The following is a 15,926-nucleotide window of genomic DNA, read 5'->3' as shown; positions in this document are numbered from 1 at the left end:
ATATAAAAAACTTCTTAGTACTTTTTATCTAAATAGATATGGGGGTCATTCCTTACATATACCGGATCAGTTTAGTTTATTAATTCATATCATGTATTCAGTCCTAGAAGAAAAAACATTTGTTAAATTCCATAAATAACTGAAAGGATTTTTCCCCTATAATTTTGTAAAGTCACTGGTGTTACGGATGATGTCATTTCCTTTGGATGTTACTATTTATTGAATGTTGTAACACACAATCTTCACGGCTGTTGAAAGCTCGGTAGGAGCTGAAGCGTCCAGACAATGAAGCTGGAATAAAGCCATTTATTTGCTACAACATTGAGTGCCAGGATTTTTCATTTCTTTCGAGAAATGAGCTGTGGCTGTGAAAAGTCATCCTTGTGTCAGGACCAGATGAAGAATTAAGTGAGGAGAACAACTCCAAGCAAAGAAGACATCACTTATAAAAGGTACTTGGCTCTAATGGCACTTTTACACTTACCAAGCGCGGTTTTTAAACCATTGGAAACTGGCTATATGAAGCCAATCGGCAGTCGTCTAAAAGCCTGATTTAAGAGACCAACTGCACCTTCATGTGCCCAAAACAACTGTTAATATAATTTTCTGTGCACATAGTGTCTCAATTCCTCCAATTTGTGATCCGGGCATGCAGAGCAGTCACTTAGGTGAGTGACAGCTCAGTCATCCAACGTAGAGCTGGGGCATGCTGAGCTGTTCATGTTTTGAGTGACAGCTGAGTTGTCCAATCCTTTACTGGGAGGTGCTGGGTTTCTGAAGGTGTTACTGTTTCCCTTGATTGCCCAGCTACTTAGCTGAGCAGTTTACTTAGCATTCAGCTCAGTGGTGCTTTAGACTGTATATCTGCACTTGGTGTTCTCATCATTGTTGTCAGACCTCTGACCTCATCTAACCTTCCTTTTGCCTTGTCCTTTTGCTCTGATCCACGATTCTCCAGGTTTTCTGACTCTGGACCATTACCTGACTAACGCTGGACTCACACAAACGTATTAAAAAACGGTCCCATTCTCGTTTGGGAGAGTCGTACGAATTTTTCTCACTTGTCATCAGTGTGCACTCAGTGTGCTGTCAGTATGCTGTCAGTATACAATCCGTTTTTTTTGCACAGCAGCTGTTACTCATTTACAGTCATGTACAGGAGAATTTACAGTGTTCTGAGCTACATGATAGGATTGTATTTAGAAAAACGGATGTCGCTAGGATGGTCCGTGTGCCGTCCGTGTGACATCCGATTTTTCCTCGCACCCATTGACTTGTATTGGCAAACCTCGGACGTATTCTGGATCAAATCACAGCATGCTGCCGCTTTTCTCGCATCCAGAATCTGGATGCAAGAAAAGCTGACCAACAGCTCTCCCTCATTGACTAGTATTGGTCCGAGTGCAATGCGAGAATTTCTCGCATTGCTCTCGTCCGTTTTTGTCGCTCGTGTGAGCGTACCCTTAGCCTCTGTCTATACTCTTAATCTTTTAAGTGTTATCCTGATATCAGACCCCAGAACGCTTGACTACCCTGTCTCATGACTTGTCCATCTAGAGACTAGGGTCACATTAGACACTAGCGTCACACATTGAATATGCATTGTTCTCAACAGCACATCCCTCGTTTACGCAGAAACATCTGCTGCTGAAGATGATGATATTAATATGGAGCCCATCACCAGATTCATGTTGCCCAAAATTCGGGCAGCATGAATCAGAGCCTGGCTGCATGATTGTAATCTGGTATACAGGAAATTTCTCTGAAGTGCTCTGGTGTTTCAAAGAAAATATATTTTGAAGATTAAGACAAGCTCCTCGCCATCTGTTTCCAGTTTCAGGGGACTAACAGGTCTCCCTTTTGTGTGTGTATATAGGTATACCACTGGTATACCTGATGGAAGGGATGGTCCGTCTCTGAAACCCATTATTTTCTGCACTTTCTATTAAACATCCTATCCACAGAGAAGTTTCCTAATTTCTTTGGGGTGCAGGCACCAACCATCTGTAACTCTTGAATTCTTCACTTTTGCTACATTATCTGACCTGGTAGATCAGAGAATTGAGGTCACCTATTATTACTTTGCAAGTGTTTCTGGATATTTTGCTCCCAGCATAACTCCACTAGGTGAGAGTCCTACTAACTTCACTACTAGGTACGTGGCCTTTCCCAGAGGTGTTACTCTATGAGTATGTCAATGACTGCCTTCTGGACATCTGTCAAGTCAGCAGTCTTCCTCATGATTGTGTAACCTACTGAACCAGACTAAGGGACCATTTTAAACTCTTAGCAAGCCTTTGCAGGTGTTTTATAGTAATTCTAATTTTCTGAGATAATGACTTTTGGGTTTTCATTGGCTGTAAGACATAATTATCAACATTAACAACACGATATAGATCCCTCTGTGTGTAATGACTCTATATAATATATGTATTTCACTTTTTGTATTGAATAACTGAAATAAATTAACTTTTGATGACATTCTAATTTAATGAGATACCCTTGTATGAGTGTATGAATGAGTATGGATCCTGCTTTTTCTAGCCCTGTCATGCTGGTTTCTCGTCACTGTGACAGTTCTTTATCTCTATGTCCAGTTTTTTCCTGTTAAACTGATTACATATTCTGTTATACTCAATCAGCTATTTCTGGAGTCCCATTGTATGTTCATCACCAGCTGAATCTACAGACTCAGGACTTGTGCACATGACTGTAAAAATCGGATATGAGCCATCCAATAAGGCAGTACAGATGACAGTTTTTTTTTCCCTGACAGAATGTCCATGAAAAAGAAAATCACAGCGTGTGAGGTTAGATTCATACGACAGAATAAAAAAATCCATCTGATTCTCATCCAAAAAAGTGGGAAGATTTTTTTTCTTGTCTGTATGCACTCTGTTTTTTTTACTCGGTATTTACAGAGCCATTTACAGTTTCCTGTGCTACAGAATTGTAATATATCCATAAAAATTGGATTCCATACTATGGCGTACAATTTTATTCTTGCACCCATAGACTTCAATGGGTGAGTCTCTTCCGATTTCAGAGTCAAATCCCAGTATGCTGCGATTTTTTCATAGGCAGATTCTGTCAGCGGAAAAATCAGTCATCTACACTGCTCTATGGAATAACATCGGCCACGTGTGTCACGTCCTCACCGGAGTCCGCTCCTGCAACTTCTGCTTCGGTCACCATGCGCCGCCATATTCCCACCGTGGACTGTGCTGGTGATAGGAGAGGAGTCAGTGCCAGTGGCTCTGGTGGGCGCAGGCTCTGCTCATCCACTTATCTGTGTTTCACTGGGACTTGCAGTACCACTGGCTGACTGTAGGTGGTGTGTGTCTTCCAGCTGAAGATACCACCATTCAGCTACACCAATGGGAAGACACCACACCCTTCTAATCCCCCCTCTTGTCTGTTGGTCACTGCCAGATATAGTTTTGTATTCCTGCTAGTTTCTGGTCCCTGTTCTGTTCTGACTATTGATCTCTGTGTTTTGACCTCTGCCTGCTCATTGACTACTCTCCTGCCTGCGGTTTTTGTACCTCGCTGCTATAAACAGTTTTGACTTCTGCCTGATTTCCTGACTACGCTCCTGCCTGATGATTTTGGCCCTTTCTGTGCCTCCTGGTTTGGACCCTGCCTGACGATTACTCTTTCCTGGATTGCAGCCTTCCATGGGCAGCGATCCCCTGGACCTTGTGTAATTCCAAATCCCTGTACAGGGGTTAAAGGATTTCAGGGTTCTTGAGATCCTGCCAGCTTGGTGGCTAGCCCTAGTATGTCCGTGACAGTCATCTTGAGTCTGTGGTCAAGAGCAGACGTTACAGCATGCTAGCCAATAAAATTGGATAACACATGTCAGATCAATATGGTCGCGTGAACAAGCCCTACTGTTGGGCCATAAGACATAATGAATGGGCCTTCCCAGACTGTGATTTTTTTTTTTCTTTAAAACTTGGTCATAATTCCCCAGAAGATATGTGTTTATGTTTTTATCAAGATTGCTAAAAAATATTTTTTTGTTTTTTTTTAAAAGCAAGTATTTATATCTAAAAATGTTTGCATTTACCCCATTGAAATGTATGGGGACATTGCAGTACAAGGCTACATTTTTGGTGGCGATGTCCAATAAATATTATATATTTTCGTCCTTCTTGTTCTTTTTTTCTTAAGTATAGCCGCTAAGAATTTACAATTTACCATTCTCCTCTCCTTATTTTACAGAATGCGGGCCAATAGGAAGCTGTGTTTCACGGTGGTCGTCTTTGTGCCAGTGTCTTTACTCTGTTTGCACATGTGGAACAAGTCTGAGAAGGTGGTAGCCGTCTGGAATAGAGAAGCTCCTGAAGATGTACTGGATAACAGTCTCGTGCAGCCACTTGAAAAGTTTTCTGGGATAGCTTTAAAATGGAAAAATGAAGTGCTAGAGTACGTATTCAGCATTTTTCAGTGTGAATGGTGAATATTAGAAAGTAGGCAGCTGTGTGAATGGTCGGCCTTGTCTGAAGTGTAATAATAGATATTGCTGTAAAGCCCCACGCAGAATGGTGAAGCCTCGGGTTGGCAATGCAATATACAAAGGCTTTATGAGTATGAGGGAGTGAAATTGTGAATCCAGACTGTCTTGCTGCACAATAATTGAATCAATCACCTAAGCGATTTCATCCTATACACACGGCCTTAGGCTACATTCTCTATGAGCTTTTTATCATTTTTATCATTGCGCTTTTATGTGTGTTGTTTTTACATGTATTTTTATTGTGTTTTTTTGTCTCTCGTTGGTATGTTATGTTTTAATTAACTCCTTTACCACCTCGGACGTACCTATACTAGAGTTGAGCGAGTACCTAACTATTCGCACTCGCTATACTCATATCGAGTACTGTCTAATACTCGCATATTCATTCAGAATAGCGTGTGCAATGCAAGTCAATGGGGAATCCTGCAAAGTAACGAGTAACCCGAATGCTGTACTATTTGCTACTCGCACGAATAGTATGGCATTTGGGTTACTTGTTACATTGCGAGTTTTTCCCCATTGACTTGCATTGCACACGCTGTTTGGAATGAATACGCAAGTATTAGATAGTACTTGTTATGAATATAGTGAATACGAATAGTTGGGTACTCGCTCAACTCTAACCTATACGTCCAAGGTTGTATCTGTCCCTTTAATGCAGGCTTGCGCGGCGAGCCGCATTATTCTACACGTTTCTTGATCTGATCAGCCGACATGTCCTGTTCACAGGTGCAGGTGGATCAGAACTCTTGACACTGTGATCTAACACTCGCCGTTCAGGATCGCGCCATTCCCCGACGCGATCACAGGACGCCAATGGGTTGACATGACAGCAGAGAGTCAGATGATGACCCCTGTTGCTGTTATGACGTGCTTCCCGTGAATACCGGCACTCATAGGAGATGAGTATTTCTGCTGTTCAGATGGATGTTGAAACATCGCTCTGAGCAGAAGAAGTAATTGGATAATGCAGGCTTCAAGTCCCCTAAGGTGACTAATATAATCAATAAAAAGTAAAAAGAAATGTTTAAAAATATAAGAAACCTAAAGGTTCAAACCCTTTTGCCCCAATGAAAAGAAAACAATAAAAAACCCAACACATACTTTGTATTGGCGCATTCAGAAATGCCCGAGCTATCAAAATATATAATCAATTTGTCTGATAGGTAAAGGATGTAAACCGGCCTCCCCCCCAGAAAAAAAACAAAAATACCAGAATTACTGTTTTTTTGGTCGCTGTAACATTGCATTAAAATGCAATAATAGGCCATCAAACAGCACATCTACCCAAAAATTGTACAATTAAAAACGTCAGCTCTAGACATAAAAAAAATAAGCCATCACTGAGCCCCAGATACTGAGAATGCTACGGGTGTCAGAAAAGAGAGACAAAAGCGCTATTATTTTTTTTTTTACACATTTCTGGGTTTTTTTTCGCCACTTAGGTAAAGTAAAGCTATACATGTTTCGTATCTATAAACTTGTACTGACCTGGGGAATCATAATTACAGGTCAGCTTTACCATATAGTGAACATGGCAAATAATAATAATAATAATAATAACAATAATAATAATAAATAATAATAATAAAACAACAATTGTGCAAATGCACTTTTTTGCAATTTCACCACATTTATTTTTAGACCTGCGTAATTATATGGTGCATTAGAGAGAATACACAAAATTTCAAAAAGTATACAAATTTTATTAACATGATATTAACAGCACAGAATATCACATGATTAGAGACGGATGTCAAAAAGGACACAGTTAAAAGTCATTCCCCTTAAAAACACAGAAAAACAATCCTGGGACAGTGTGGTATAAAGTTGGTATAATTGTAGTGGTCAAAAAATTGGATATATACATACACCCTAAAGTACACCAAAGCTAATTTGCATAAGATCACCAGTCTCATATGCTTCAGCAATCATAAGAAGGTGTATGATTATACCTCTAATACATCAAAGATACTAATACTGACATTCCAGCAGATGTAATCAACAACTGATGTTTAGAATTAATACAACATGCAGATGCAGGCATACTATACATATAAAAAGCCATCATGGATTACAAAGATCAGGGCATGCATTACTGCAGTTGGATTATTGGTTATTACCCATGTAATGGTTTACCAAACTTCAGGTCAAGAAGTATATAATACCCCAAATGCGTACCATGCCAACCTACCACCCAAAGGAAGAGGGGGGAGGGATAGGCAAGGGGTTTGACCAAAAGACTTGGTAATCTGCTGGAGGCAGATTAAAGGTAATCAGAGGCCACTACCTGTTGAACCACACTGCCCAGCACCTCTACGCGCGTTTCACACTCGCTTCGTCAGGAGGTGCTGTGACAGGGAGGTGGTCATCTTTTTATTGCTCAGGACTCACCTGAGGCCCATCAGTGGCGCGCGGCGACGGCCATGCCGCCCACTCCAGCCGGCGTCCCGGAAGTCGCATTGCGCATGTGCACTAATCGCTTCACTCATTGGGCGCCGGCTGCAGGGGAGGGACAGACACCGACACATATCGCGCGCACGGGCATCAGTGAGTCCAGCGCCATCTTGGTTGAGGGCAAAACTCCTGGCAGCCAGCATAGATCACAAGAACTCATACATATATTACTGGAATATTGTTTTTTTGAGCAATAATCATAATGTAAGTACACAGTATCACATATAGTTGACAGAAGATGCATAATGTCCTGATCCAAAGGTTTGTGGAAAACGCGGCACACGGAGATACCAACATACATTATTAAGCCATCTATAGCAAAAGGATTTGTTTATTACAAGGTTATCCCGTGCGTCGCATGTCCACAACCAAAACAGGACACCATGCGTATCATACAGGCTGAAATAAAATTACATTGCTCCAACATTTAATATATATATTGATGCACATAAATCCTGGAATGTTGTTCCATCATATTATATCGCACAGATGTTTAATATGCAGATTGATGCACATAAATCCTAAAGTGTAATTCCATCATATATGCAGAGAGTCCGCACATAACTGGCCTCCAAAAGTTCGCTCTCCCCAAGCCCTGTATATAAGAATCAAAGAAAAAAGATTTAAAAAAATGACCATAAAAATCAGACAGAGAGCAATAAGCCCGAGGAGGCAGCTCAAGTCAGACCCAAACAGTAAGTACCACACAGAACATGATTAAACAAGGATCATCAGCATATACCAAAAGAGCGCATGAGAACAGGATTTGAAACAGGAGTTCAGGGCAGACGTATCCACAGGGAGGGTGGTCACAGAAAGGACTTGTGGTCACAGAAAGGGCTTAAAGGACATCAGATCATTTACACCCTGAGGCTTGACGGTCTCCAATGTGGTAATCCACTTCACCTCCCTCTGGGCCAGTACCTTTCTGTGATCACCTCCCCTCGTACCGAAATAGACCCTATCTATCCCTCTGAATTTAAGAAGACGCCAATTACAGCTATGCTTTTCCCGAAAGTGCCTGGGTATATTATTAAGGGCATCAATTTCTTCCGCTGTTTTAACTTTTGCAGCTTTTTTGATGTTCCTAATATGCTCGAGGACCCTGGCTCTAAATTCCCGGGAAGTCAACCCTACATAAATTAATCCGCAGGGGCACTTAGCCCAATAAACAACAAACGTTGTCCTGCAGTTGATAGTATGTACAATCTTGTAGGACTTAGTATTAGATGCGTCATGGAAGGAAAAAGACATTTCCATTTGGGGACAAGCCCCACAATCTCCACAGGCAAAAGAACCCCATTTGGGTCCCCTTGTCAAACCCAAAAATGTAGAGGGGGGTGGGACATAATGACTCTTTACTATCATGTCCTTTATTGTTTTGGACCTACGTGGCGTAACTGATGGCCAAGCCGAAATAGCTTTTGCTAAATCCCCATCAGACATAAGAATAGGCCAATAGCGTGCTATAACTTCATTCATTTCCCTCCACTGAGAGTGATAGGCCGTAATGAATCTGACTTTTTGATCCGGTCTTTTTGTACTCGGTTTAAGGAGATTATCTCTCGGGGTAAGTCTTGCCCTCTCATAGCCAGACTCAATCGATCTATCACTATAGTGGCGGGACTTAAACCGCCTCCTAAGGTCCGCCGCCTGGCCCTCAAACAAAACATTGTCCGAACAAACCCTACGGGCCCTGAAAAACTGACCTGTTGGTATGGAGTTGATGACTTGTGGGGGATGAGAAGATTTCGCACTAAGAAGGGAGTTAACTGCTGTTCCTTTTCTAAAGATGTCCGTCACAACAGAACCGTCCACTCCCCTCATTATTCTGATGTCCAGAAACTCTATTGAGTTAGGGCTGCAACAATAAGTTAATTTAATGTTAGAATCATTAACATTCAGAGAGCACATAAACCTCTCCAATTCCTCCTGTCCACCCTGCCAAACCATGAACACATCATCTATATACCTCACCCACAACAAAACTGAACCACCATCACTGTCAGGATATTGAATGGAGCGCTCCCAATACCCCAGGAAGAGGCACGCATACGAGGGCGCACAAGACGCCCCCATAGCCGTGCCCCTCTCCTGGAGATAGTAGCGCCCCTTGAACAGGAAAAAGTTGTGGGTGAGGATAAATTTCAGCAGGGTGAGCAGGAGGGAAACAAGATTACTATCTAGAGAGGTAGTGCTTAAATAAAACTCTACAGCCCTTAACCCATCAGAGTGTGCAATAGACGTGTACAATGATTCTACGTCCGCAGTCATCATTATAACGTCATCATCCAAATGCAAGTCCTGTATCCGCACCAGCAGGTTAGCTGAGTCCCGAATATAGGAGGGTAAATCGAACATCAAAGGTTGTAAATAATAATCCAAAAATCTGCAGGCGGGTTCGCACAGGCTATTAATACCCGAGACTATCGGTCTACCCGGGGGGTCCTGGAGGCTCTTGTGAACTTTAGGTAAGAAATATATAGTTGGTACAATAGGAAATTGGTTCACAAGACCCTCCAGGATACCCACGGGAATGATGTTATCATTACAAGCTTTTTTAAGTATATTGTCAAGCTCAGACTTAAAGATTGCAGATGGATTATTATCCAATTTCCGATAACAGTCACGGTTGTTTAACTGTCTGAAGGCCTCGGCCTCATACTTAGTAGTTGGCCAAATGATTACGTTTCCCCCCTTGTCAGCCTGTTTCACCACTATGTCCTGCATTTTAGATAACTCGTCAATCGCTTTCCTTTGTCCCTGGCTCAAGTTATCATGAGATCTCGTCTCAGGGAGTTTGCGAAGATCTTGAACGACTAGTTTAACAATAAGGTCTATAGTGGGACAGGCTGACAATGGGGGAAAAGCAGAGGACTTCTTCTTAATGAACTGTGGAAATTTTGAGGTAGATGTTTCCTCTTGTTCTGCCAGTAAGGATTCCAGAAGTTCAACAACTTCTCTATCCTGTGTGGATAGAGTGGCCCAATCGACATTGCTCCTCCTAGAAAAATGTTTCTTAAAGAGGAGCTTTCGACCAAATAGCTGGATATCCTTAATGGCAGTAAACCTGTCAAATCTCGCAACAGGCGAGAATGACAGGCCCATCTGCAAAACATCAATCTGATCTTGTGTGAGTAAACGATCCGACAAGTTAATCACCTGCAGACTATCCTTAGTGCCACGGTCCTTGCCTCCACTCTCAGACTGGTTAGCCTTCTTTTTGGTACTGTTGCGAGTTGTTACTCCGCCTGCAGTAGATCTTTCAGGACCATTTTGATGTGCTAAGGAACCAGGAAAAGGGGTCCTCGAGCTGTCATCTGATGATATTGAAGAGTTTCTATAGATGGATCTAGACCTAGATCTTGATCTGAATCTTTTGGGTTGATGCCACCTATACACCCTATCTGATTCATGATCCTCAATATCACGCTGAAATTTCTTTAATTTAAATTGTTTGATGTCATTTTCCCAATGAAGGGAATCCTTCTGCACTTCCTTTTCAAAATTATCTATAGCATCTTTTGACATCTTCAATTTGATCTCAGAGTTGACTATCTCAATTTCGGCCTCCAAAGTTTCAATTTTCTTTTTGTCATATCCGATGAGGAGTTCCAACATTGTTCGGGAACAAAGCCCACAGGCCTCCTCCCATCTTTTTTTAAAATTGGCGTCGTCAACCTCAAAGGAAGGAAACACCTAAACTCTCAAGCCTCTGGGGGTAATCCCCCTAGACAGGTATTGCTCCAAAGAGGCCTTGTTCCACCACGCTCTCATGCGCTTATGGACTAAATCCTTGTATCTATTCTGTAACTCACGGTACTGTACAGAGGTTGAAACTTGAGCCGGACCAGAGCTGCCGCCGAAGACCTCGCTCAACTGTGTGATCCAACAGCCATCTCTACTTTTGTAATCCATATTGGACCCTAGATCCAGACCAAAAAACAGAATATAAATCCAAAAGCGGAAATAGAGATCCATAATTTACATATGCATGTCTACCAAACAAAATATATAAACCTACATTTAGACCTGCGTAATTATATGGTGCATTAGAGAGAATACACAAAATTTCAAAAAGTATACAAATTTTATTAACATGATATTAACTTTTTGAAATTTTGTGTATTCTCTCTAATGCACCATATAATTACGCAGGTCTAAATGTAGGTTTATATATTTTGTTTGGTAGACATGCATATGTAAATTATGGATCTCTATTTCCGCTTTTGGATTTATATTCTGTTTTTTGGTCTGGATCTAGGGTCCAATATGGATTACAAAAGTAGAGATGGCTGTTGGATCACACAGTTGAGCGAGGTCTTCGGCGGCAGCTCTGGTCCGGCTCAAGTTTCAACCTCTGTACAGTACCGTGAGTTACAGAATAGATACAAGGATTTAGTCCATAAGCGCATGAGAGCGTGGTGGAACAAGGCCTCTTTGGAGCAATACCTGTCTAGGGGGATTACCCCCAGAGGCTTGAGAGTTCAGGTGTTTCCTTCCTTTGAGGTTGACGACGCCAATTTTAAAAAAAGATGGGAGGAGGCCTGTGGGCTTTGTTCCCGAACAATGTTGGAACTCCTCATCGGATATGACAAAAAGAAAATTGAAACTTTGGAGGCCGAAATTGAGATAGTCAACTCTGAGATCAAATTGAAGATGTCAAAAGATGCTATAGATAATTTTGAAAAGGAAGTGCAGAAGGATTCCCTTCGTTGGGAAAATGACATCAAACAATTTAAATTAAAGAAATTTCAGCGTGATATTGAGGATCATGAATCAGATAGGGTGTATAGGTGGCATCAACCCAAAAGATTCAGATCAAGATCTAGGTCTAGATCCATCTATAGAAACTCTTCAATATCATCAGATGACAGCTCGAGGACCCCTTTTCCTGGTTCCTTAGCACATCAAAATGGTCCTGAAAGATCTACTGCAGGCGGAGTAACAACTCGCAACAGTACCAAAAAGAAGGCTAACCAGTCTGAGAGTGGAGGCAAGGACCGTGGCACTAAGGATAGTCTGCAGGTGATTAACTTGTCGGATCGTTTACTCACACAAGATCAGATTGATGTTTTGCAGATGGGCCTGTCATTCTCGCCTGTTGCGAGATTTGACAGGTTTACTGCCATTAAGGATATCCAGCTATTTGGTCGAAAGCTCCTCTTTAAGAAACATTTCTCTAGGAGGAGCGATGTCGATTGGGCCACTCTATCCACACAGGATAGAGAAGTTGTTGAACTTCTGGAATCCTTACTGGCAGAACAAGAGGAAACATCTACCTCAAAATTTCCACAGTTCATTAGGAAGAAGTCCTCTGCTTTTCCCCCATTGTCAGCCTGTCCCACTATAGACCTATTTGTTAAACTAGTCGTTCAAGATCTTCGCAAACTCCCTGAGACGAGATCTCATGATAACTTGAGCCAGGGACAAAGGAAAGCGATTGACGAGTTATCTAAAATGCAGGACATAGTGGTGAAACAGGCTGACAAGGGGGGAAACGTAGTCATTTGGCCAACTATTAAGTATGAGGCCGAGGCCTTCAGACAGTTAAACAACCGTGACTGTTATCGGAAATTGGATAATAATCCATCTGCAATCTTTAAGTCTGAGCTTGACAATATACTTAAAAAAGCTTGTAATGATAACATCATTCCCGTGGGTATCCTGGAGGGTCTTGTGAACCAATTTCCTATTGTACCAACTATATATTTCTTACCTAAAGTTCACAAGAGCCTCCAGGACCCCCCGGGTAGACCGATAGTCTCGGGTATTAATAGCCTGTGCGAACCCGCCTGCAGATTTTTGGATTATTATTTACAACCTTTGATGTTCGACTTACCCTCCTATATTCGGGACTCAGCTAACCTGCTGGTGCGGATACAGGACTTGCATTTGGATGATGACGTTATAATGATGACTGCGGACGTAAAATCATTGTACACGTCTATTGCACACTCTGATGGGTTAAGGGCTGTAGAGTTTTATTTAAGCACTACCTCTCTAGATAGTAATCTTGTTTCCCTCCTGCTCACCCTGCTGAAATTTATCCTCACCCACAACTTTTTCCTGTTCAAGGGGCGCTACTATCTCCAGGAGAGGGGCACGGCTATGGGGGCGTCTTGTGCGCCCTCGTATGCGTGCCTCTTCCTGGGGTATTGGGAGCGCTCCATTCAATATCCTGACAGTGATGGTGGTTCAGTTTTGTTGTGGGTGAGGTATATAGATGATGTGTTCATGGTTTGGCAGGGTGGACAGGAGGAATTGGAGAGGTTTATGTGCTCTCTGAATGTTAATGATTCTAACATTAAATTAACTTATTGTTGCAGCCCTAACTCAATAGAGTTTCTGGACATCAGAATAATGAGGGGAGTGGACGGTTCTGTTGTGACGGACATCTTTAGAAAAGGAACAGCAGTTAACTCCCTTCTTAGTGCGAAATCTTCTCATCCCCCACAAGTCATCAACTCCATACCAACAGGTCAGTTTTTGAGGGCCCGTAGGGTTTGTTCGGACAATGTTTTGTTTGAGGGCCAGGCGGCGGACCTTAGGAGGCGGTTTAAGTCCCGCCACTATAGTGATAGATCGATTGAGTCTGGCTATGAGAGGGCAAGACTTACCCCGAGAGATAATCTCCTTAAACCGAGTACAAAAAGACCGGATCAAAAAGTCAGATTCATTACGGCCTATCACTCTCAGTGGAGGGAAATGAATGAAGTTATAGCACGCTATTGGCCTATTCTTATGTCTGATGGGGATTTAGCAAAAGCTATTTCGGCTTGGCCATCAGTTACGCCACGTAGGTCCAAAACAATAAAGGACATGATAGTAAAGAGTCATTATGTCCCACCCCCCTCTACATTTTTGGGTTTGACAAGGGGACCCAAATGGGGTTCTTTTGCCTGTGGAGATTGTGGGGCTTGTCCCCAAATGGAAAGGTCTTTTTCCTTCCATGACGCATCTAATACTAAGTCCTACAAGATTGTACATACTATCAACTGCAGGACAACGTTTGTTGTTTATTGGGCTAAGTGCCCCTGCGGATTAATTTATGTAGGGTTGACTTTCCGGGAATTTAGAGTCAGGGTCCTCGAGCATATTAGGGACATCAAAAAAGCTGCAAAAGTTAAAACAGCGGAAGAAATTGATGCCCTTAATAATATACCCAGGCACTTTCGGGAAAAGCATAGCTGTAATTGGCGTCTTCTTAAATTCAGAGGGATAGATAGGGTCTATTTCGGTACGAGGGGAGGTGATCACAGAAAGGTACTGGCCCAGAGGGAGGTGAAGTGGATTACCACATTGGAGACCGTCAAGCCTCAGGGTCTAAATGATCTGGTGTCCTTTAAGCCCTTTCTGTGACCACAAGTCCTTTCTGTGACCACCCTCCCTGTGGATACGTCTGCCCTGAACTCCTGTTTCAAATCCTGTTCTCATGCGCTCTTTTGGTATATGCTGATGATCCTTGTTTAATCATGTTCTGTGTGGTACTTACTGTTTGGGTCTGACTTGAGCTGCCTCCTCGGGCTTATTGCTCTCTGTCTGATTTTTATGGTCATTTTTTAAATCTTTTTTCTTTGATTCTTATATACAGGGCTTGGGGAGAGCGAACTTTTGGAGGCCAGTTATGTGCGGACTCTCTGCATATATGATGGAATTACACTTTAGGATTTATGTGCATCAATCTGCATATTAAACATCTGTGCGATATAATATGATGGAACAACATTCCAGGATTTATGTGCATCAATATATATATTAAATGTTGGAGCAATGTAATTTTATTTCAGCCTGTATGATACGCATGGTGTCCTGTTTTGGTTGTGGACATGCGACGCACGGGATAACCTTGTAATAAACAAATCCTTTTGCTATAGATGGCTTAATAATGTATGTTGGTATCTCCGTGTGCCGCGTTTTCCACAAACCTTTGGATCAGGACATTATGCATCTTCTGTCAACTATATGTGATACTGTGTACTTACATTATGATTATTGCTCAAAAAAACAATATTCCAGTAATATATGTATGAGTTCTTGTGATCTATGCTGGCTGCCAGGAGTTTTGCCCTCAACCAAGATGGCGCTGGACTCACTGATGCCCGTGCGCGCGATGTGTGTCGGTGTCTGTCCCTCCCCTGCAGCCGGCGCCCTATGAGTGAAGCGATTAGCGCACATGCGCAATGCGACTTCCGGGACGCCGGCTGGAGTGGGCGGCATGGCCGTCGCCGCGCGCCGCGCGCCACTGATGGGCCTCAGGTGAGTCCTGAGCAATAAAAAGATGACCACCTCCCTGTCACAGCACCTGCTGACGAAGCGAGTGTGAAACGCGCGTAGAGGTGCTGGGCAGTGTGGTTCAACAGGTAGTGGCCTCTGATTACCTTTAATCTGCCTCCAGCAGATTACCAAGTCTTTTGGTCAAACCCCTTGCCTATCCCTCCCCCCTCTTCCTTTGGGTGGTAGGTTGGCATGGTACGCATTTGGGGTATTATATACTTCTTGACCTGAAGTTTGGTAAACCATTACATGGGTAATAACCAATAATCCAACTGCAGTAATGCATGCCCTGATCTTTGTAATCCATGATGGCTTTTTATATGTATAGTATGCCTGCATCTGCATGTTGTATTAATTCTAAATATCAGTTGTTGATTACATCTGCTGGAATGTCAGTATTAGTATCTTTGATGTATTAGAGGTATAATCATACACCTTCTTATGATTGCTGAAGCATATGAGACTGGTGATCTTATGCAAATTAGCTTTGATGTACTTTAGGGTGTATGTATATATCCAATTTTTTGACCACTACAATTATACCAACTTTATACCACACTGTCCCAGGATTGTTTTTCTGTGTTTTTAAGGGGAATGACTTTTAACTGTGTCCTTTTTGACATCCGTCTCTAATCATGTGATATTCTGTTCTGTTAATATCATGTTAATA

At 42.2% G+C, this 15,926-nt stretch overlaps 1 protein-coding gene across 1 annotated transcript in view; it reads left to right on the top strand.

The window, feature by feature from the left end:
* B4GALNT1 (beta-1,4-N-acetyl-galactosaminyltransferase 1) overlaps positions 1–15,926 on the top strand; it is a 350,827-nt gene that overhangs the window by 154,698 nt on the left and 180,203 nt on the right. The window contains exon 2 of the mRNA XM_075334473.1: positions 4,228–4,431. Coding sequence (XP_075190588.1) covers positions 4,229–4,431 — 203 coding nt within the window. The 5' untranslated portion in view covers position 4,228. The remainder of the gene's footprint in view (positions 1–4,227; positions 4,432–15,926) is intronic.

Source organism: Anomaloglossus baeobatrachus, chromosome 2, assembly GCF_048569485.1.
Source record: "Anomaloglossus baeobatrachus isolate aAnoBae1 chromosome 2, aAnoBae1.hap1, whole genome shotgun sequence".
NCBI lineage: Eukaryota > Metazoa > Chordata > Amphibia > Anura > Aromobatidae > Anomaloglossus > Anomaloglossus baeobatrachus.
This window is presented reverse-complemented; position numbering and strand designations above follow the sequence as displayed.